Source organism: Panulirus ornatus, chromosome 67 (genome assembly GCF_036320965.1).
Source record: "Panulirus ornatus isolate Po-2019 chromosome 67, ASM3632096v1, whole genome shotgun sequence".
NCBI lineage: Eukaryota > Metazoa > Arthropoda > Malacostraca > Decapoda > Palinuridae > Panulirus > Panulirus ornatus.
Window position 1 is genome coordinate 23,415,381 of NC_092290.1, and position 23,972 is coordinate 23,439,352.

General features: G+C 39.1%; 1 protein-coding gene across 7 annotated transcripts in view; it reads left to right on the forward strand.

Annotated features, from left to right (window-relative positions):
* Positions 1-23,972, forward strand: part of LOC139747080 (uncharacterized) — a 488,827-nt gene that overhangs the window by 303,965 nt on the left and 160,890 nt on the right. Inside the window, exon 6 of one of the 7 annotated variants that reach the window (XM_071658879.1) lies at positions 10,072-11,376. The exons of the other annotated variants lie outside the window; for them this stretch is intronic. Within the exon in view, the coding sequence (XP_071514980.1) occupies positions 10,072-10,374 (303 nt within the window). The 3' untranslated portion in view covers positions 10,375-11,376. Of the gene's footprint in view, positions 1-10,071; positions 11,377-23,972 lie in introns of those variants that run through there. 7 annotated transcript variants of the gene reach the window in all.

Below are 23,972 nucleotides of genomic sequence, written 5' to 3' on the forward strand. Positions count from 1 at the left end.
TGCTAGGAAAAGACAACAAAGGCCACATTCGTTCACAATATCTAGCTGTCATGCAATAATGCACCGAAACCATAGCTCCCTCTCCACATCCAGGCCCCACAAAACTTTCCATGGTTTACCCCAGATGCTTTGCATGCCCTGGTTCAATCCATTGACAGCACATCGACCCCGGTATACCACATCGTTCCAGTTCACTCTATTCCTTGCATGCCTTTCACCCTCCTGCATGTTCAGGCCCCGATCACTCAAAATCTTTTTCACTTCATCTTTCCACCTCCAATTTGGTCTCCCACTTCTCCTTGTTCCCTCCACCTCTGACACATATATCCTCTTGGTCAATCTTTCCTCACTCATTCTCTCCATGTGACCAAACCATTTCAAAACACCCTCTTCTGCTCTCTCAACCACACTCTGTTTATTACCACACATCTCTCTTACCCTATTATTACTTACTTGATCAAACCATCTCACACCATATATGATCCTCAAACATCTCATTTCCAGTACATCCACCCTCCTCTGCAGAATGCTTCACAACCATACAACATTATTGAAACCACTATTACTTCAAACATACCCATTTTTGCTTTCCGAGATAATGTTCTCGACTTCCACACATTCTTCAAGGCTCCCAGAATTTTCACCCCCTCCCCCACCCTATGATTCACTTCTGCTTCCATGGTTCCATCTTCTGCCAAATCCACTCCTAGATATCTGAAACACTTCACTTGCTCCAGTTTTTCTCCATTCAAACTTACCTCCCAATTGACTTGACCCTCAACCCTACTGTACCTAATAACCTTGCTCTTATTCACATTTACTCTCAACTTTCTTATTTCACACACTTTACCAAACTCATGCACCAGCTTCTGCTGTTTCTCACATGAATCAGCCACCAGTGCTGTATCATCAGCGAACAACAACTGACTCACTTCCCAAACTCTCTCATCCACAACAGACTGCAAGTCCTCTTTCCAAAACTCTTGCATTCACCTCCCAAACAACCCCATCCATAAACAAATTAAACAACCATGGAGACATCACACACCCCTGCCACAAACCTACATTCACTGAGAACCAATCACTTTCCTTTCTTCCTGCACGTACACATGCCTTACATCCTCGATAAAAACTTTTCACTGCTTCTAACAACTTGCCTTCCACACCATATAATCTCAATACCTTCCACAGAGTATCTCTATCATCTCTATTATATGCCTTCTCCAGATCCATAAATGCTACATACTAATCCATTTGCTTTTCTAAGTATTTCTCACATACATTCTTCAAAGCAAACACCTGATCCACACATCCTCTACCTCTTCTGAAACCACACTGATTTGGTAAAAGCTTTGCAGAATATGAAAGCCGGCAAGGCAGCAGGTTTGGATGCTATTGCAGTGGAATTTATTAAAAAAGGGGGTGACTGTATTTTTGACAGGTTGGTAAGGTTATTTAATGTATGTATGATTCATGGTGAGATGCCTGAGGATTGGCAGAATGCTTGCATAGTGCCATTGTACAAAGGCAAAGGGGACAAAGGTGAGTGCTCAAATTATAGAGGCATAAGTTTATTGAGTATTCCTGGGAAATTATATGGGAGGGTATTGATTGAGAGGGTGAAGGCATGTACAGAGCATCAGATTTGGGAAGAGCAATGTGGTTTCTGAAGTGGTAGAGGATGTGTGGATCAGGTGTTTGCTTTGAATAATGTATGTGAGAAATACTTAGAAAAGCAAATGGATTTGTATGTAGTAAGCTGGTAACTGAGTTTGGTAAAGTGTGTGAAAGAAGAAAGTTAAGAGTAAATGTGAATAAGAGTAAGGTTATTAGGTACAGTAGGGTTGAGGGACAAGTTAATTGGGAGGTAAGTTTGAATGGAGGAAAACTGGAGAAAGTGAAGTGCTTTAGATATCTGGGAGTGGATTTGGCAGCGAAGGGAACCTTGGAAGCGGAAGTGAATCATAGGGTGGGGAAGGGGGCGAAAGTTCTTGGAGGGTTGAAGAATGTGTGGAAGTCGAGAATGTTATCTTGGAAAGCAAAAATAGGTATGTTTGAAGGAATAGTGGTTCCAACAATGTTATATGGTTGTGAGGCGTGGGCTATAGATAGAAATGTGTGCAGGAGGGTGGATGTGCTGGAAATGAGATGTTTGAGGACAATATGTGGTGTGAGGTGGTTTGATTGAATTATTAATGAAAGGGTAAGAGAGATGTGTGGTAATAAAAAGAGTGTGGCTGAGAGAGCAGAAGAGGGTGTTTTGAAATGGTTTGGTTACATTGAGAGAATGAGTGAGGAAAGATTGACAAAGAGGATATATGTGTCAGAAGTGGAGGGAACAAGAAGTGGGAGACCAAACTGGAGGTGGAAGGATCTAGTAAAAAAGATTTTGAGCAATCGGGGCCTGAACATGTAGGAGGGTGAAAGACTTGCAAGGAATAGATTAGATTGGAACGATGTGGTATACCGGGGTCGATGTGTTGTCAATGGATTGAACCAGGGCATGTGAAGCGTCTGGGGTAAACTTTGGAAAGTTTTGTGGGGCCTGGATGTGGAAAGGGATCTGTGGTTTCGGTGCATTATACATGACATCTAGAGACTGAGTGCGAACGAGTGTGGCCTTTGTTTTTTCCTAGCGCTACCTCGGGTGCATGCGGGGTTAGGGGGTTGTCATTTCATGTGTGGCAGGGTGGCGACAGGAATGAATAAAGGCCATAAGTATGAATTATGTACATGTGTATATATGTAGATGTCTGTGTATGTATTTATATGTATATGGTGAAATGCATGGGTATGTATATGTGTGTGTGTGGACGTGTATGTATATACTCATGTGGGTGGGTTGGGCAATTCTTTTGTATGATTCCTTGTGCTACCTCGCTCACGGGAGACGGCAACAAAGTATAATAGATGAATAAAATAAATATTATTATTGTTATTAAACTTAATCACTGATTCCCATGTCAGTGAGATAGCGCCAGGAAACAAACGAAGAATGGCCCATCCACTCTTATATACACATATATCCATAAATGCCCATACATAACATATACATGCATATTCATATACACAGACATATACATATATACCCATGTACAAATTCATACTTGCTTGCCTTCATCCATTCCTGTCACTACCCTACCCCACAGGAAATAGCATTGCTACCCCCTGCTTTGGCAAGGTAGTACCAGGGAAACAGACAAAAAAGGCCACATTCGTTCACTCTCAGTCTCTAGCTGTCATGTGTAATGCTCCAAAACCACAGCTCCCTATCCACTCCTACTCATTCCTTAAGCCTCACTCAGTTCAATCTAGATGGATTAACCCAACCACAGTCCCCATCTTGAACCAAACTTGTGGCATTCGAAATTACAAAGCATTTTAAACTCCTTCACATGGAAGATATTTGACATCACCCTCCACAAAAGTGACAAAAAATAGATAGCTACTTTCTTAGCAGGATGTCAAGGAAATCAGTCTTTCACAGTAGCTTTACTTTCCAAACCCTTAAACTCTATAAAGGACTTTTAGTTTTTCTTCACCTTTCAGCCTTTTCTTTCATAACCAGTCATCATCCTAACACCTCTCATATGTAAATGACCTCTCACCCACAGCACCACACCCAAACACTAAGTAACAGCAAACATGCACTATTACATCATATGATGAAAACATTTGCTCAACTTAAAGGGAATGTCTCCATCCTTGTAAAAATCTGCTGTTACTCTTTTAAACATGGAATGACACAAATCCATTCCACACCCTCCTTTATCCATCTACTCAATAGATGCCAACCATACTAGGTATCATATATGTCTCACATGACATACTCTGCCTTTACCACAAACATCAACACATAGGCCATAAGCAAAATATATTCCCTTACAACACTTTACTATTACGATATTTGGATGAAAGAAATAGTCCCTTACTATTCTTTATTAGCCATTCGTTTGCTCAACCCTCATTTACTTATTACATTCTTGGTCATGCACTCAGTCTGAAGCAAATGAAATGAGGCAACAGAACACACAAATGAGAGCTTTCGGAACAATCATCAGCTTAGTAGCAACCACAAACATTCAACACTTATGAGACAAAAATCCTTCCAGGGTAGTCCAACTTGAATATGCTACATCAAGACTGTACCCTTCACATTCAGACTACTGTATAACTAATCACCAGTCCTCTAGCAGAAATAATAAATTGACTCCTGCCTCACATTTCAATAACGTATACTTACAGAACCCCTTTCCTTAATAAACATAATGACAAGTCTCACCAGACATTTGTAAATTACCCTTTCATGCCATTGTTCTGGACACCACTTTTCACTCCATCATTACAAACACCCTGTCAACTTATCACAAGGCTCATCATGCTGTAGATGCAACTCCCTCACTGAAAACACTGAATTTTTTAAATTTCCTTGCATTCATCCCATAAAGACACATACACAAGATCACATAAGTTGTGAGCTGTGGCTCTGTATTTTGGATGTGGCCATCTTCCAGAGCATGAAGGGAATGCCATAAAAGGGACTCTTAGGGCAGGAAGTTCAGGTGAATAAGGGAACTTGCAGGCCATATGTAAGCATGGGCCTGCTTAGGGTCGGGCCTGCATACATTCATATCCTGGCCTTGGCAGTTGACCACTATCCAACCTAGACATTCATCCTTCCCTTAGAGCTGGTCAGTAAAAGGGTACCTGGCTTAGTCTGGGGTGTATGTGTGTATATATACACAAATAAAGACATAGAACATATATACAGGGTTAAGAGACACGGCAAGAGAAGTGTAAAACTCTCTCTGTACTGCACACCCGCGTGCTTACCAACAGGCTCGCACGCATGCATGCATGCATTAACGCATGCTAACCACAGGCCACCATAGTGTAGTATTAGTGTTGCTGACCATGAGTCAGCACTGGTCAGTCTGGGATCAGACTCACATAAGTTATAATCTTGGTGTGACAAGCAGCCTACACCCAACCCATATGTTAATCTTCCTTTTGGGGCTGCTCTGTAAATGGGTACCTGGCTGAAGCTGGGGTGTGTCAGTTTACATACTTTCATAGGAATGAAGACGTGATATCCATATACATATGTGGCAATACAACTGTAAAACTCTTAGCCTATAACAAACAAAAAGTAATCACACACACACACACACACACACACACACTTACACACACACACACACACACACACACACACACACACACACACACACACACACACACACACACACACACAAAAGCATACTAGCTCACTTCCTGTAAGACCTTCACATCCCTGGCATGAATACCCACCAACCAACAGCACAAAATACACAACCCCACCCTTCCCAAGCTAATCATACAACACAGAACTTGTTACAGGCTCACCATTCTTCAACTCAGTGCCAAGGGTACTGAAAACAGACACACAAATATTCAAACAACTCCACTTGGTCCTCATCTAAGAGACCAGACTTACACCCATGGCCACCTTCCCTCCTTTTTATAACTATATGATTCTAATAGAAAACAAGGACAGAGACATCCTAATCACAGATGACACTCAAAACAGATCACAGACAATGACAACTCATTTGACACACACACACATACACACGAGTACTTATATTTCAGTAACCAGATTCCCAACGCACCATTTCCAGCAGCCAACCAAACATTGACTTCCACACAACTGCACTGCACACAAGAACCACTTGGAGGACATTATATTAACTCTCCTCTGATCACTTGCCCATTCTCATAATATTTCACCAAACTTACATAGTCATCGAAAGAACATACATGAACTATAGGAAAGCAGCCTTGCCAATACTTACGTGGTACATAGAATCTAAGCTCCAAGCTTCATGATGGATAATCTCTCATTCCAATACCATGCCATCTCACACTTCATCAACATCACTGCTAAGCTAATTAGCAGCAGATACCACAGGACATAGAAAGCAATATTACCCAGACTTCTCTCCATAAATTGCAGATCTCATAAAACAAATTGCAAACTCCAAACAGTGCCATCGCTTACCTAGTCACTGATAAGCAAATGGCAAATTGGTACTCCTTTCTTAACACTGAACCACAAAACTCACAGCAGCGAATTTTGGCAAATGATGAAGTAAAATCCATACCTGCCATACACCCCCAGCTTTCATGCATGAAGCATTTCTTTCCTAAACCTACACCTTTCTGGTAAAGAACGTGCTTACATATTTATGTAACACCACTGAGAGATCAGCCCTAAACCAACCACTCCCACACACAGGATAGCAGAAAAAAACTTATATAAAATCCATCCTGAAACAACTATTACTCACCCTTAACTTCCCCCGACACTGTATCACCTGTCTTCTTTATCCTAACTCCCTGAATAACTGATACGTAACAGAACCAAACAAGGTATCTGTCTAACCTTTACAGCAAGGCCCTAGAGCCTGCTATTCCTCTACCATATTGCACACAATCTTCATGGAATGCATTTTAGATTGCTTCAACCAATCACAGCCCTTCTTCCAGTGTTAGTGGCAATAGTTATTAATAAAACATTCAGCATCATCCTCCAAACAGATACCTGACACCACTCACAACAATGATGACAAAAAAATGGTAAGCCTATTTTGTAGCCAGGCAGTTACAAAGGTTTCGCATCCAGGATTGTCAAGACCTAAACGGAAATTCCCCAAGGAGCAATTTTTCTCCAGTCCTTTGTAATGTGTCTTCCTACATGACCTTCCATCATCTCATGTAGACCACAATCTGTAGTCCAGAGCTGACCTCACAATCACATTACAGCACATTAACTCAACCCAGGCAAAACAGACATGCAACACTGCATCATGCAATGAGGATACTTGCTCATCCAAAATGAAATTTCTCCATCACTACAGAAGTCTTCTGTCACCTTCTTAACTCCTAACATAAATTCAGCCTTTGCCATTCCATCACCCTGGTTCAACAGTCCCATTCAACAAAACTCCATCCATGCTTTGTATTGCGTACAACAAATATGACTTTCACTCCCCTCACCACAAACATTGACACAAAGGTCATAAACAAGCTAAATGCCCTCAGCACACTTACTATTACAGTAACTGTTTTAGCTTTTAATATCATTCCTGTCACAAGATGACTCTTTTATCTTGCTTGTTAGACTTTTTCCCCCTTTCATCTTAGTGATAAATGATATGAGTTTATTTTTAGATTCTCCAGTATTTCATATTTTTAGTTCTTTGATTTATAAGAATTTTTATTTGTATATAACATCTCATTCTGTTGAATTGTATTGATATATCCTTCTTCCTTATGGGTTAGCAGCTGTCATAGCTTGGCATTTATCCCTTGTAATGGATATTTACAAATGTTTTTAACGTGTTACTTTTTTTTACTCAAGTGTTTAAAAGCAATGCATACATATATTCCTGTGACTAGATGACAGTTTTTGCCTTGCTTGTTAGAATTTTTTCTTTTTTGTATTTTCTCCCCCTTTCGTCTTAGCAACTAATGGTAGGAGTGTACCTATGGTTTCTCCAGTATTTTGTATTTTTAATTCTTTGATTAATTCTATGTGATTTTTGTTTGTATATAACATCTAAGCATTCTTTTGAATTGTGTTAATTGTTTCCTCTTTCCCTTTGGGTTAGTAACTTGGCATTATCATTTGTGTTGATAGTTACAAATGTTTTTAACTTTATTATTTTGCTGTTATTTACCCTTGTGTTAAAAACAATGCATGCTTATGTATTTGTATGTATTCTTATATACTTACATGCAAATATTAGAAACTATATATATGGGAGCATTGAAGAATGTGTGGAAGGCGAGAACATTGTCTCGGAGAGCAAAAATGAGTATGTTTGAAGGAATAGTGGTTCCAACAATATTATATGGCTGCGAGGCATGGGCTATAGATAGGGTTGTGTGGAGGAGGATGGATGTGTTGAAAATGAAATGTTTGAGGACAATATGTGGTGTGATTTGGTTTGATTGAGTAAGTAATGAAAGGGTAAGAGAGATGTGTGGTAATAAAAAGAGTGTGATTGAGAGAGCAGAAGAGGGTGTGTTAAAATGGTTTGGTCACATGGAGAGAATGAGTGAGGAAAGATTGACAAAGAGGATATATGTGTCAGAGGTAAAGGGGACAGGGAGAAGTGGGAGACCAAATTGGAGGTGGAAGGATGGAGTGAAAAAGGTTCTCAGTGATCAGGACCTGAACATACAGGAGGGCGAAAGGCATGCAAGGAATAGAGTGAATTGGAACAATGTGGTATATCAGAGTGGACGTGCTGTCAGTGGATTGAACCAGAGCATATGAAGCATCTGGGGTGAACCATGGAAAGGGTTTTGGGGCCTGGATGTGGAAAGGGAGCTGTGGTTTTGGTGCATTTCACATGACAGCTAGAGACTGAGTGTGAACGAATGTGACCTTTGTTGTCTTTTCCTCGTGGTACCTAGCATACGTGCGGGGTGAGGGGGTGCTATTTCATGTGTAGTGGGGTGGCAACAGGAATGGATGAAGGCAGCAAGTATGAATATGTACATGTGTATATATGTATATGTCTTTTGTATGTATTTGTATGTATACGTTGAAATGTAGGGTAAGAGAGATGTGTGGAAATAAAAAAAGCGTGGTTGAGAGAGCAGAAGAGGGTGTTTTGAAATGGTTTGGGCACATGGAGAGAATGAGTGAGGAAAGATTGACCAAGAGGATATATGTGTCGGAGGTGGAGGGAACGAGGAGAAGTGGGAGACCAAATTGGAGGTGGAAAGATGGAGTGAAAAAGATTTTGTGTGATTGGGGCCTGAACATGCAGGAGGGTGAAAGGAGGGCAAGGAATAGAGTGAATTGGATCGATGTGGTATACCGGGGTTGACGTGCTGTCAGTGGATTGAATCGGGGCATGTGAAGCGTCTGGGGTAAACCATGGAAAGCTGTGTAGGTATGTATATTTGCGTGTGTGGACGTATGTATATACATGCTTATGGGGGTGGGTTGGGCCATTTCTTTCGTCTGTTTCCTTGCGCTACCTCGCAAACGCGGGAGACAGCGACAAAGCAAAAAAAAAAAAAAAAAAAAAAAACGTTGAAATGTATATGTATATGTGCATGTGTGGGCGTTTATGTATATTTATGTGTATGTGAGTGGTTTGGGCCATTCTTTCGTGTATTTCCTTGCACTACCTGACTAATGTGGGAGACAGCGACTAAGTATAATAATGAATATAATTGATGAGATTAGTATTTGCCATTTTTTTCTCGACAAGGTCATGTTACATTGAATCTTGAATAGGAATTTGTGTAATAAGTCATACAGTTAAAGTTTGTTAACTGCAGTTCATGCCATCTCAAATATGTTTTCCACATTATTACATGTGGTTTAGGTAAAGGGTATTTTTTCTGTATGAAATGTCACATTAAACAGTCTATGTCAACAATGCTGATGGGTCATAAACCATGCAACTGTTTTTGGAGTCAGGATCTTTCGGACTGATTTGCTTTGATTTCCTTCTGATGCCAATTTAGAGAATGCATTTTATCATTTCTGGTATCTGTAATATTGGTATTACAGTCCTATTGTAATACTATGGTATATATCTCGTGTACTCCATTGTTTGATCAGTAAATGATATTGATTTTAAAATTTTTATATTAGATTTTCCTGTTTAAGTTTTGAGTCTCAGCTTTACTTCATATTTCAAGTTTGCACTCCATTACAATCACTTTTTCATTTGTAACAATTAGTTTCTGGTTTTACCTCTTTATTTCTCATTTGTGACAATAGTTTCTCTAGTTTTACTTCTTTTTTCTCTCCTTTAACTGCAGAGCTTAGTTCAGCACATATGACGTGTAATTTGAAAACCACTAATATTTTATTTGTCTCCGAAAAGCACCAGTATTTGGTTACTGATATATATATGACAACTGTTTTCAATGTACATCTCTATCCTGCTTTTTGATAATAAATTTATACTATGAGTGAATTTGTTTAGTGTAAATGTTTACCCTAATGTGTTCATAAATTAGCTGTAAAGAGCATTTTGAGAGCTGGGCATCCTCCAACAGGGAGTGCTGGTCAGCATCGGGAAGAAGACACGAGGAAGAAGACCAGGTGTTCTCAGTAATCACAAGAATGGTGGTGACTCCAAGACTGGCAGTCACTTCAGGAAATGGAATAGTCCAATCAAGAAATTTGAGTGCACCTACTGTAGCTATTTCACCATTACTTCTACAAATTTAATGAACCATATGAGAACTCACACTGGGGAGAAACCTTTTGCATGTGCTCACTGTCCTTACCGTTCAACTCAGAAAGGGAACTTGAGGACACACATAAGTAAACGTCATTCAGAAGAAGCATTAACATAGCAAAATGTGTTCCACATGTATGGAAAAAAGAGAAGTCACTGTTGCTATACTGACTAGTCCATACATATGAATAACCTTTATGCTCATCTTTTAATTGTTGGTTCATTCTACTTTTTTTTTACTTGAGAGTATAGCCCATACCCTTTTTCAGATACAGATTCATTTTCTGCTGGGATTTTTCAAATTTCAGTTAGTACTAGCTGGAGATTTGTCTGGTGTCAAGAATAGGTTTATCACTTCTGACGGGGTTATTCATTAAATTTATCAAAAGCTTGATCTTTGTGTAGAGAGATATCAATGCCTTTTGTAATTTCTTTTCATCTCAGTAAAGTATATTCTTTTAGTCACCAAATTTAGGCTCATCTAATTTCCCTTATTCTTTAAGTCTTCCATCATGACTGAATTCTTTCACCTGTAGGTTTTTCTAGTAACCAATATAGAGATTTTTTCCTATATCAGTAATTAGATCACTCCACCTACATGCAGTTCATTCCTTGTCATAAAGACTCCTTTCGTTTCCAGAAATAGACTGGTTTCCTTGTCATTTGTATGTTCTTGGTAGCCCTGTCCACTGGTATGTTGGTATGTCCACAGATATGAATAAGCTTCTTTTTCCTCTGTCAGCAAATAAACCATTGTGACAAGAAACTTGTTTGCTACTGATATAAAAGAACTTTTTTTTTACCCTTGGACTTCTTCATAGAAACACACATTCCCTTCCTGAGGACATTTAAGCTCCTGGTGTACTCACTCCTTCCATTGTGTAGAAAAGGTCATACAGTTGGGCAATGTCATCCTATTTTTGGAGGGTCCACAAAATTTGATTAAAACTAATACTTTTTGGATGAGCCATACATAACTGCATTTGCCACAGTTGCAAAAAAATGCATAAGAACACATAGTGCCCTCCAACAGCCAGCATTTGAACCCAGGACCTTTTGCATGGTAGTTGGGAATGCTAATGGGTAGGCTTTGATCACCCCTAATAGTGAAGTGACTATTCGATTACAAGGAATGGAATACCCTTCGCCTTACATCCATGAGCAACGAGTCTACATTGGTCAAATCCCATCAGGATCACATTACCAGCAGCTAGCATTTTACAGAACCTTACTGTACAAATGCGGAGATGTATGAACACAAATATAGTGCATGTGAACACGCACTTTCATAGAACACATAATACCCTGCAACAGCGAGGATTTGAACCTGGACCTGAAAAATAGATATTAACTTTGACATCATGCATGCTGCTTGTATGATTTTCAGAACACACACACACACTCACACACACACCCAATCACCATAGTTATGTCAGTGTTTTCCTAGATTGGTTCGTGATTTGAGAAATATGATAAGTTGAAACTGGAAATTTCAATGGAGACAGTGTTTATTTACACTAAAGTTTTCAGTACATTTTTTCCATCATTACATTATAATAGTCTCCCCACAAATATTGCATCATGATCATTTCACCAGTAGCGAGGATGACAGCAGAGTTCTTTGCCATACCAGTGAAAAGCAGTTTTTCAACTAGATCCTATTAATTTGCATTCGTGGAACAAGAATCCGAAGGTGACACAAACAGCTAACCCCTCTAAGGGGCAAGGGAGGTTAACTGTATTAAACTTAGTATGTTTGGCATCAAAATAAATAGTTTGAGAAGAGAAACAGTTAAGCCAAAGTATTGACTACTTTTGATAGGCTTTACAGACATCTGATGTGATTTTAAGGTCACAAAGTGTATTTAGGTTAATAAAAGGAAATTCAGTCATGTTGGGTGTTGTATTGATGATTTTCAGAAGGCAAATGATTTGGACACTTCAATAGTTTTTTTTATTATATTGCACAACCAAGTGAATGTTATGTAATTAAATGTACTACAATAGAAATTGCCAATAAAGGCAACAAATTAAATTAGGTGGTGCCACAACATAGTGGCAATGGTAATCTAGCCATGAATATCTATGATGTCACAGAAATACACCTTACAGGTACATCCTAAAACTTTTGTAGCATGGCCTTTAGCTGCAATATTCAATTAGAATTAATAAAATGAACTTTCTCAGTCATGATAAAAAATGGAAGAGAGCAGCCTGAAAGAAGTTGACTTTCTTCAAAGATCAGACATCTGTTTGGTCAGTTTTTTGTCTTGATCTTGCTGCAAGGAAACTGCCAGAGCTCTGTTCTTTGAGCATGGATCAACCATCCCACTTCCTGCAATGAAGACTACTTGCAACAAGGCTGAAGTGCATAACTTTAGGAACCATTTCATAAATGATGGGAAGATGAGAGCAGTAATGTACCACATTTCATCTATGGTGCAACACTTGTGCACCCATTCACATCCTGTCATTCAAGCCAACATGATGGCTATATCTCTGTGTCATTTGAAAATCAAGCAGCTAGCATTACATTACATGTGACACATACTTTTAAAAGAGCATTAAAGAGACGAAAGTATGACACCAGATAAGTGGTTCGGTAAGACTTCCTAATGGTTTGAACAAGTGGAGGCTGATTCTTGCAGATGCACATAACAACAAAGACCTTTCTGAGTTTTTATTAGATGAATATGTGAAACATTACTACTGTCCTGACAATAAGAATCTCGACATGATGTCGAAGGACCTTTCTGAATACACTGAGTTCATATGAAGATCAAATGATGGAAGTGCCAGTTTATAAAGAGGGTAATCACATCTTTGCTAAATGCATTTTTAAAACTCATGGCTCCATTTAAGTCCAAACAGGAGATACTGATGCCCCTGTTATTTTCATTGGGAATTTTCAGCATTTACTTTCATAAAATCCTGCAGCTTATTTCTGGATTGCATTTAGGAGTGGTGGAAATCATTGATTTTACTGCATGAATATTGTTGTTGAGCATCTAGGCCTAAAGAGAAACACTAGCTTAATCATGTTCATTGCTATGTTGGGATGTGTCGTAATCACTGAATTGAAAACAAAATGCTTATGGCTTTGGTGGACAACTGAAAAGAAATATCCTGATGTGAGTGAGATATTTTCAGAAATATACCAAGGCACTTTCAGTCTTTAAAGGAAGATAAACTAGTGGTGATTGTGTGCTAACTGTGCTGCCACTATAATGCAACATTGGATTCCACCAAAGCAGGATGCACAGTATATCTGTGTGTAACAGAAACTCTGCTATGTAAAAATCTGGGTCACAAACCATTTGACTCCTCATCCAGTTAAAGATCCGTGTTCCTCTGAGTGACTTGAATAAAACTGATGCCTTACCACAGTTTGAATCCAGAGACAAAGCATAACTCTACAGATAGTTCAGTTGTGGATCAAATGTGCTTGAGGAAAGCTATTTAAAGTTTGGTGCAAATGAATGAGGGAATTATGTAGGTGACCTTGTTGGATTTGTGACTTCCCTGAGCCTTCGAGCCCAATCTTTTACTATGTTATACGTACTTTCAATATTTTAATCCTGTATTTTCTCCAGAATGGTAGTCTTTATGTTCATGTAATTGAGTATTTTTCTTTTAACTCTTAAATGCCTCATGACTTGTCATTGTTCAGTCTTGAATAATGCCAAAAAGTCTTCAATTTTTTTTTTTTTTACCTCGTCGCTGTCTCCCGCGTTTGCGAGGCAGCGCAAGGAAACAGACGAAAGAAATGGCCCAACCCACCCCCATACACATGCCTTGATTCAATCCACTGACAGCACGTCAACCCCTGTATACCACATCGCTCCAATTCACTCTATTCTTTGCCCTCCTTTCACCCTCCTGCATGTTCAGGCCCCGATCACTTAAAATCTTTTTCACTCCATCTTTCCACCTCCAATTTGGTCTCCCTCTTCTCCTCGTTCCCTCCACCTCCGACACATATATCCTCTTGGTCAATCTTTCCTCACTCATTCTCTCCATGTGACCAAACCATTTCAAAACACCCTCTTCTGCTCTCTCAACCACGCTCTTTTTATTTCCACACATCTCTCTTACCCTTACGTTACTTACTCGATCAAACCACCTCACACCACACATTGTCCTCAAACATCTCATTTCCAGCACATCCATCCTCCTGCGCACAACTCTATCCATAGTCCACGCCTCGCAACCATACAACATTGTTGGAACCACTATTCCTTCAAACATACCCATTTTTGCTTTCCGAGATAATGTTCTCGACTTCCACACATTCTTCAAGGCTCCCAGAATATTCGCCCCCTCCCCCACCCTATGATCCACTTCCGCTTCCATGGTTCCATCCGCTGCCAGATCCACTCCCAGACATCTAAAACACTTCACTTCCTCCAGTTTTCTCCATTCAAACTCACCTCCCAATTGAATTGACCATCAACCCTACTGTACCTAATAACCTTCCTCTTATTCACATTTACTCTTAACTTTCTTCTTTCACACACTTTACCAAACTCAGTCACCAGCTTCTGCAGTTTCTCACATGAATCAGCCACCAGCGCTGTATCATCAGCGAACAACAACTGACTCACTTCCCAAGCTCTCTCATCCCCAACAGACTTCATACTTGCCCCTCTTTCCAAAACTCTTGCATTCACCTCCCTAACAACCCCATCCATAAACAAATTAAACAACCATGGAGACATCACACACCCCTGCCGCAAACCTACATTCACTGAGAACCAATCACTTTCCTCTCTTCCTACACGTACACATGCCTTACATCCTCGATAGAAACTTTTCACTGCTTCTAACAACTTGCCTCCCACACCATATATTCTTAATACCTTCCACAGAGCATCTCTATCAACTCTATCATATGCCATCTCCAGATCCATAAATGCTACATACAAATCCATTTGCTTTTCTAAGTATTTCTCACATACATTCTTCAAAGCAAACACCTGATCCACACATCCTCTACCACTTCTGAAACCACACTGCTCTTCCCCAATCTGATGCTCTGTACATGCCTTCACCCTCTCAATCAATACCCTCCCATATAATTTGCCAGGAACACTCAACAAACTTATACCTCTGTAATTTGAGCACTCACTCTTATCCCCTTTGCCTTTGTACAATGGCACTATGCACGCATTCCGCCAATCCTCAGGCACCTCACCATGAGTCATACACACATTAAATAACCTTACCAACCAGTCAACAATACAGTCACCCCCTTTTTTAATAAATTCCACTGCAATACCATCCAAACCTGCTGCCTTGCCGGCTTTCTAAAATGGGAAATGTTATTATTTATTTATTTATTTATTTATTTATTTATTTATTTATTTATTTATTTATTTATTTATTTATTTATTTATTTATTTATTTATTTATTTATTTATTTATTTATTTATTTATTTATTTATTTATTTATTTATTTATTTATTTATTTATTTATTTATTTATTTATTTATTTATTTATTTATTTATTTATTTATTTATTTATTTATTTATTTATTTATTTATTTATTTATTTATTTATTTATTTATTTATTTATTTTGCTTTGTTGCTGTCTCCCGCGTTTGCGAGGTAGCGCAAGGAAACAGACGAAAGAAATGGCCCAACCCACCCCCATACACATGCCTTGATTCAATCCACTGACAGCACGTCAACCCCGGTATACCACATCGCTCCAATTCACTCTATTCTTTGCCCTCCTTTCACCCTCCTGCATGTTCAGGCCCCGATCACTTAAAATCTTTTTCACTCCATCTTTCCACCTCCAATTTGGTCTCCCTCTTCTCCTCGTTCCCTCCACCTCCGACACATATATCCTCTTGGTCAATCTTTCCTCACTCATTCTCTCCATGTGACCAAACCATTTCAAAACACCCTCTTCTGCTGTCTCAACCACGCTCTTTTTATTTCCACACATCTCTCTTACCCTTACGTTACTTACTCGATCAAACCACCTCACACCACACATTGTCCTCAAACATCTCATTTCCAGCACATCCATCCTCCTGCGCACAACTCTATCCATAGTCCACGCCTCGCAACCATACAACATTGTTGGAACCACAATTCCTTCAAACATACCCATTTTTGCTTTCCGAGATAATGTTCTCGACTTCCACACATTCTTCAAGGCTCCCAGAATTTTCGCCCCCTCCCCCACCCTATGATCCACTTCGGCTTCCATGGTTCCATCCGCTGCCAGATCCACTCCCAGACATCTAAAACACTTCACTTCCTCCAGTTTTTCTCCATTCAAACTCACCTCCCAATTGAATTGACCCTCAACCCTACTGTGCCTAATAACCTTGCTCTTATTCACATTTACTCTTAACTTTCTTCTTTCACACACTTTACCAAACTCAGTCACCAGCTTCTGCAGTTTCTCACATGAATCAGCCACCAGCGCTGTATCATCAGCGAACAACAACTGACTCACTTCCCAAGCTCTCTCATCCCCAACAGACTTCATACTTGCCCCTCTTTCCAAAACTCTTGCATTCACCTCCCTAACAACCCCATCCATAAACAAATTAAACAACCATGGAGACATCACACACCCCTGCCGCAAACCTACATTCACTGAGAACCAATCACTTTCCTCTCTTCCTACACGTACACATGCCTTACATCCTCGATAGAAACTTTTCACTGCTTCTAACAACTTGCCTCCCACACCATATATTCTTAATACCTTCCACAGAGCATTTCTATCAACTCTATCATATGCCATCTCCAGATCCATAAATGCTACATACAAATCCATTTGCTTTTCTAAGTATTTCTCACATACATTCTTCAAAGCAAACACCTGATCCACACATCCTCTACCACTTCTGAAACCACACTGCTCTTCCCCAATCTGATGCTCTGTACATGCCTTCCCCTCTCAATCAATACCCTCCCATATAATTTGCCAGGAACACTCAACAAACTTATACCTCTGTAATTTGAGCACTCACTCTTATCCCCTTTGCCTTTGTACAATGGCACTATGCACGCATTCCGCCAATCCTCAGGCACCTCACCATGAGTCATACACACATTAAATAACCTTACCAACCAGTCAACAATACAGTCACCCCCTTTTTTAATAAATTCCACTGCAATACCATCCAAACCTGCTGCCTTGCCGGCTTTCTAAAATGGGAAATGTTATTTTTTTTTTTTTTTTTTTTTTCATACTTTGTCGCTGTCTCCCGCGTTTGCGAGGTAGCGCAAGGAAACAGACGAAAGAAATGGCCCCCCCCCCATACACATGTACATACGTCCACACACGCAAATATACATACCTACACAGCCTTCCATGGTTTACCCCAGACGCTTCACATGCCTTGATTCAATCCACTGACAGCACTTCAACCCCTGTATACCACATCGCTCCAATTCACTCTATTCCTTGCCCTCCTTTCACCCTCCTGCATGTTCAGGCCCCGATCACACAAAATCTTTTTCACTCCATCTTTCCACCTCCAATTTGGTCTCCCTCTTCTCCTCGTTCCCTCCACCTCCGACACATATATCCTCTTGGTCAATCTTTCCTCACTCATTCTCTCCATGTGCCCAAACCATTTCAAAACACGTTCTTCTGCTCTCTCAACCACGCTCTTTTTATTTCCACACATCTCTCTTACCCTTACGTTACTTACTCGATCAAACCACCTCACACCACACATTGTCCTCAAACATCTCATTTCCAGCACATCCATCCTCCTGCGCACATCTCTATCCATAGCCCACGCCTCGCAACCATACAACATTGTTGGAACCACTATTCCTTCAAACATACCCATTTTTGCTTTCCGAGATAATGTTCTCGACTTCCACACATTTTTCAAGGCTCCCAAAATTTTCGCCCCCTCCCCCACCCTATGATCCACTTCCGCTTCCATGGTTCCATCCGCTGACAGATCCACTCCCAGATATCTAAAACACTTTACTTCCTCCAGTTTTTCTCCATTCAAACTCACCTCCCAATTGACTTGACCCTCACCCCTACTGTACCTAATAACCTTGCTCTTATTCACATTTACTCTTAACTTTCTTCTTCCACACACTTTACCAAACTCAGTCACCAGCTTCTGCAGTTTCTCACATGAATCAGCCACCAGCGCTGTATCATCAGCGAACAACAACTGACTCACTTCCCAAGCTCTCTCATCCCCAACAGACTTCATACTTGCCCCTCTTTCCAGGACTCTTGCATTTACCTCCCTAACAACCCCATCCATAAACAAATTAAACAACCATGGAGACATCACACACCCCTGCCGCAAACCTACATTCACTGAGAACCAATCACTTTCCTCTCTTCCTACACGTACACATGCCTTTATTGTTATTATGTTATTATTTATTTATTTATTTATTTTGCTTTGTTGCTGTCTCCCGCGTTTGCGAGGCAGCGCAAGGAAACAGACGAAAGAAATGGCCCAACCCACCCCCATACACATGTATATACATACACGTCCGCACACGCAAATATACATACCTATACATCTCAATGTACACATATATATACACACAGACACATACATATTATTATTTTTATTATTATTATTATTTTTTTTTTTTTTATTCATACTATTTGCCTTTTCCCGCAATAGCGAGGTAGCGTTAAGAACAGAGGACTGGGCCTTTGAGGGAATATCCTCACCTGGCCCCCTTCTCTGTTCCTTCTTTTGGAGAATTAAAAAAAACCCAGAGGAGAGGATTTCCAGCCCCCCCGCTCCCTTCCCTTTTAGTCGCCTTCTACGACACGCAGGGAATACGTGGGAAGCATTCTTTCTCCCCTATCCCCTATTATTATTATTATTATTATTATTATTATTATTATTATTGTTACTCTTATTATTATTACTCTTATTATTACTATTATTATTATTTTTATCATTATTATCATTAGATGAAATATATGTAAAAGTAAAGGCTACAAACAAACAAGTGAGCCAGTTTGATTTACATGGCTGTGGGATAGAGCTGAAGTTAATGTATGGATTCTCAGGTGGAGCTGGGGGAGGGGGATTAGCCTGGTATTGCACATTTAGTATGGTAATGAAAAATTATTCTGTATAAAAGAATCTATATAAAAGAAATCCATGTATAAGTAAAGAATATGCACAAAACTGTGAGCTAACGTAGCTTATGCATCTGTATTAATGCATAAATATCCTGGTGGCAGAAGGGCAGTGGAGGAAGGTAAGAGGGTGAGACATGATGTAAATGTGGTCACAGGTTGTACATTTCTAATCCGGTGCTCTGTGGTCCAGAAGCTCCCATGTTCTAGCACATTTTGAATCTGCCACCATTAGTTTGTGGATCTGCCTCAAGGGAAGCATTGTTAGCAGCACTAAGGCACCAAAATATGTTTACATTGCAGCCGAGTTAATTGATAGCCTTGTTAATTTCTTATAGCCCCAAAACAAGTGTATAATGCCGATGAATTTTTCTTGTATTGGCTATGTTTGCCACTAAAAACCCTTGCCCAAGATACTGAAGAGTATCCATCTTGGGATGAGGATTCCAAAGATAGGGTAACAATTCTTGGCTGCAGCAACGATGCAGGAACACAAAACCAAGCTGATGGTAATTGGTAAGAGTGTTCACCCAAGGGCCTTTAAAGGGGTCAATTTCTGTTATCTGGCATTTTCTGTGTTCTGGCAATGACCAGGCCCTAAGGCTGCTGGATTAAAGAGGTACAACCTGTAATGAGACATGAGTATGTTTGCTATTTACATATTTGCACATAGAGTTACCTGTACTGTATCTACATCTATTTACGTGTGTATTTTATTCAGAATTGCTTTAAAAGAGTGTTAGACTCTGAAGAAAGTTGATGCTTAGTAAACATGCATATGTCGTGATATTAGCTCGATTAGCTGGGGATTTAAACAAATTTTGTGAACAGTATCATACATATGATGATTCCCAGCCCCCTCTACAGAAGTTATGATTTAGTGACACCCAATGATTCAGGGTTAAACCCTGTTATTTTACTTAGTAATACAATGGAAGATTTAGTTATGTGTTAATCATTTGTCTAAACAAAAGCATTCCTTTTTGATACCTAATGTCCCTGGTTCTGCAGATACTGAATAATTAATTGACTTAGCCTTTCTGCCTTCTACAGTTGGGAGATTTGAGTAGAATTTTTCAAAAATCTTGGACAAAAGTGTTAGTCTTCTCACAGTATTTACTACACTGCCCAATGCAAAGATTTTTTTAGCAATTTGAAACTTGACCTTTTGACTTGCTGGTTAACCCACAAGTCAACTTGTGATTGATTATAGCTTAATTTTCTGATTAGAATACCAAACCACTCAACCTGTGAGCAATTACCCATTTGTAATTACTTGTTTGTACTGTTTGGAAAGGGATTTTTACTTTGGTGGAGTCCCATCCTTTGAATATTCTCTATTATTGTACAGCTTCTTAAATTTTCTTTATGTTCTCTGCATTAACCATGTTTCCAGTCATTCTGTTCAGTTAATAAAACACTCTTATACTGGTTGTCCTCCTCTCTTATCTCATGAAGAACTATTGTCTGTCTATATCATCACTCTGTTTTAAACACCTATGATCAGGTCACACCTCTCTCTTCTCTCTTTCAGGGTGAGCATATTCAAAACCTTAGCTTTTTCCCTGTAACTCAGCTGTCTTCATTATGGTACTATATTTGTTGCTTCTGCGGGACCTTTTCTATTAGCTCTTTGTGTATCTATAGCTCCATTGACCAAAGTTTAAAAGTGTATTCTAGTTTTGATCTTATGTTTGATGTGAACAGCTTGCTGGAAAATTTCTTATCCATGAATTTGAATGCAGTTTTGATATTTGCAAGTAGATGGGTGTCTCCTCATTTTTCCAAGGTGGGACTTTGGGGACAGGTTGGGATGATGTTGACTCCCAAGTCTTTTTCATGCACTGATTCTTGTAGCTTATATCCTGCTTGATGGTAATCATATCAAGGCCATATTTTGTTGTGACCTATCCTCATTACATTACATTAACTTGAGTTGAACTTCTTCAGCCATGTATCATACCAATTTTGGAGCCTATCTCTTTTAAGTTGATGTGATCCTCCACACTTTTCACTTCCTTCATGACCTTTGCATCAACTGCAAACATATTCAGGTAGGAGTCCATATCTTCTGGCAAATTATTAGCATAGATCAAGAAGAGTAATAGCCTCAGAATAGAACCCTGCGACACTCCACTGGTGACCTTAACCCATTTTCAGAAGGCTCCTTCAGCATGTCTCCTTTGTTCCCCTTCACTAAGAGAATCTTCTGTCCATTGGAGGAGTCTTCCCATATTCAAACTTATTGATGCAGCTTGCTAATCAATGAGTCATTATTTGTGTGATATGCACTCTTAAACTTTTAGTGTGCCACTGCCATGTGTATGAGGTACTCCATAAGTATTATCAGGCATGTTTTGTAGTGCTTTTGGAAGTGTTTTTGTCATAAAGATGATCATTGATAGTTTTACATAAGTTGTATCTTTTCCTTGTAGGAGATGACATAGCATCATGTGGATGCAGTTTCTGTGCAAGCACCCTTAATGACCCAATGTATATTGATCAGTACTGTATATGGAAAAAGTTTAGGCCTGAAGTGTCTGGAAACAATGTATGATTTCTACTACAAGTATTTAATGGCCATATATTTTGTCCCGAGGTAGAGGAAGCCAAACCTTGGTGCTCATGCAAGATGAACTACCTCCTAAATTGTAGGTCTAATCTGAGGTCATCCTCCTAAGAGATAAAGGGGTCAGCTGTTAGGGAAGCATTGGATCCTTAGGTCTAACAAAGAGAATTGTGCTGAAAAATCACTCTTCTCAAGCATGGTTAAAAATTCTAAATGGTTCAATGGGGTTTTGTTTCCACTACAACAACTACACTGTGACTAAGGTATTAGTGGGGTTCAGGCAAACATAAGAAGTGCACAGCATCCTTTCCTACCAATTATTATGTGAAATAACATCAGGATCCCTGGAATGGGCTTCTGTAGCTTTTGCTTTGTACTACATTCACAGCCATGAGAGTAGTGGCCTCCTTTGGATTGATGATGGTACAATCTTGCTGAAGAGGACTTTTAACTTACAGTGTAACCATAAGTGGGTGAAGTCCACCAACACTGCTTACCGATTTATTTCATGAAATGCATTGCTTCTGTAATGGTCTTTGTTTCATTTAGTATATGTTTATTTCCTTTACTGTTTTTTTTATTTAAAGATATCTGATTTGGTATGTCACTGCCTTTCAGTAATTTCAGTAATGCCTAGAGTACCACTTGTACTTGGAAAGGAAGGATAACAGAAAACTGTTTGATCTGTGAGGAGGTATATCTGCTGGAGGACAGTAGTTGTGCCCCAAAGTTATCTAAGTAGTTAAAAGTATTTACAGTAAAGCAGAAAGCTCCTTCCCATCTTCCCCATCCATCATTTCCTCTGCCACAGCTGCTTAAAGAAAGTACCACACAGTATGTAGGGAGTATACTGACATGAAAGTCTAACCGAAAAGTGTCGCTGGAAAGCATTTTAATCAAATGTTAGCAGCAAGATTATTTGAGGAGGAGGCTCAGATTTGAAAAGAAAAATGTTGAAATGTCTGCATATTATACTGCATGCGAAGTGTTATTTACTGATAAATTTATTGAAAGTTGTTGCCTCTACAACATTTATGATAGTTGTTTATTCTAAAGTTGTACAACCCTGCAGCCAAAAAGGAGAAAGTGATCTCTAGTTTTCTTCATAATTTTTTTCTGAGCAAAGCAATTAGCTTTGTTGCATTTCTTTGTATTTGTTTTACTTTTTATTCATATTCAATCAAGTTTGATGACGAGAGTACTGCACTCTCCAATATACTCTGTTGCTTTCTACTTGAGGAGATGCTGATGTCTAGTGAGTTTAGAGAACCAAAGGCTTGCATCAAGAAAGGATAATGTCATGTTGTACTTGATGTCTTAGGTACAGGCCAAGTTCTTTCGTCATTCTATAGTCTTTTAATTACTTTTAGCTTTATTTTAAGGATTAGCATTTATTTTAACTCCTTCATTTGGTAAAGCATTTGCATGAAATTTTGGCATTGTCTTATTAACAATGCAATGAATGATTCTAGTCCACTACTATTGTGTGGCTTCATGAATATAGCTTGACATAGTAACTGTTATGGATAGGCTGCACTTTCCATGATTCATTGGGATAAATACAAATAAATTGTTTCTTACATGTAGTTTCTCATTTTTACCATATTTCATGTATTTTTCTGTTATTATTAGTAAATTGATGAGCATCTCCTGTGTTTTATCAATTTTACAACTGTAGAAATATTACTTCTTTTTGAAAAATTCTAGTGTCAGTGATTATAAAACAATACAATATTAATCTCTTCGATTAGAAATTATTTAAGGTGTGAAAATGCCTCCATTTATTTTCAGACAGTAATAATGTTTTAGTCAAATTATAGTAAATAGATTATCAGTGAACATCAATAAATTCCACATGGTACTTTTGTGTTAGGTCTAACTTTCCATGTTTCATTGCAGTTCCCACAAACTAGATTTTTTTGAAGTTACAATATCCTAGTGTCACATAGTTTACCATGTTTTATTTATTTTTCTTGTATCATTCATAACTTTTAAGAGAATTTTATCATTTTCTATCACTTAAAGACAAGCATAAGA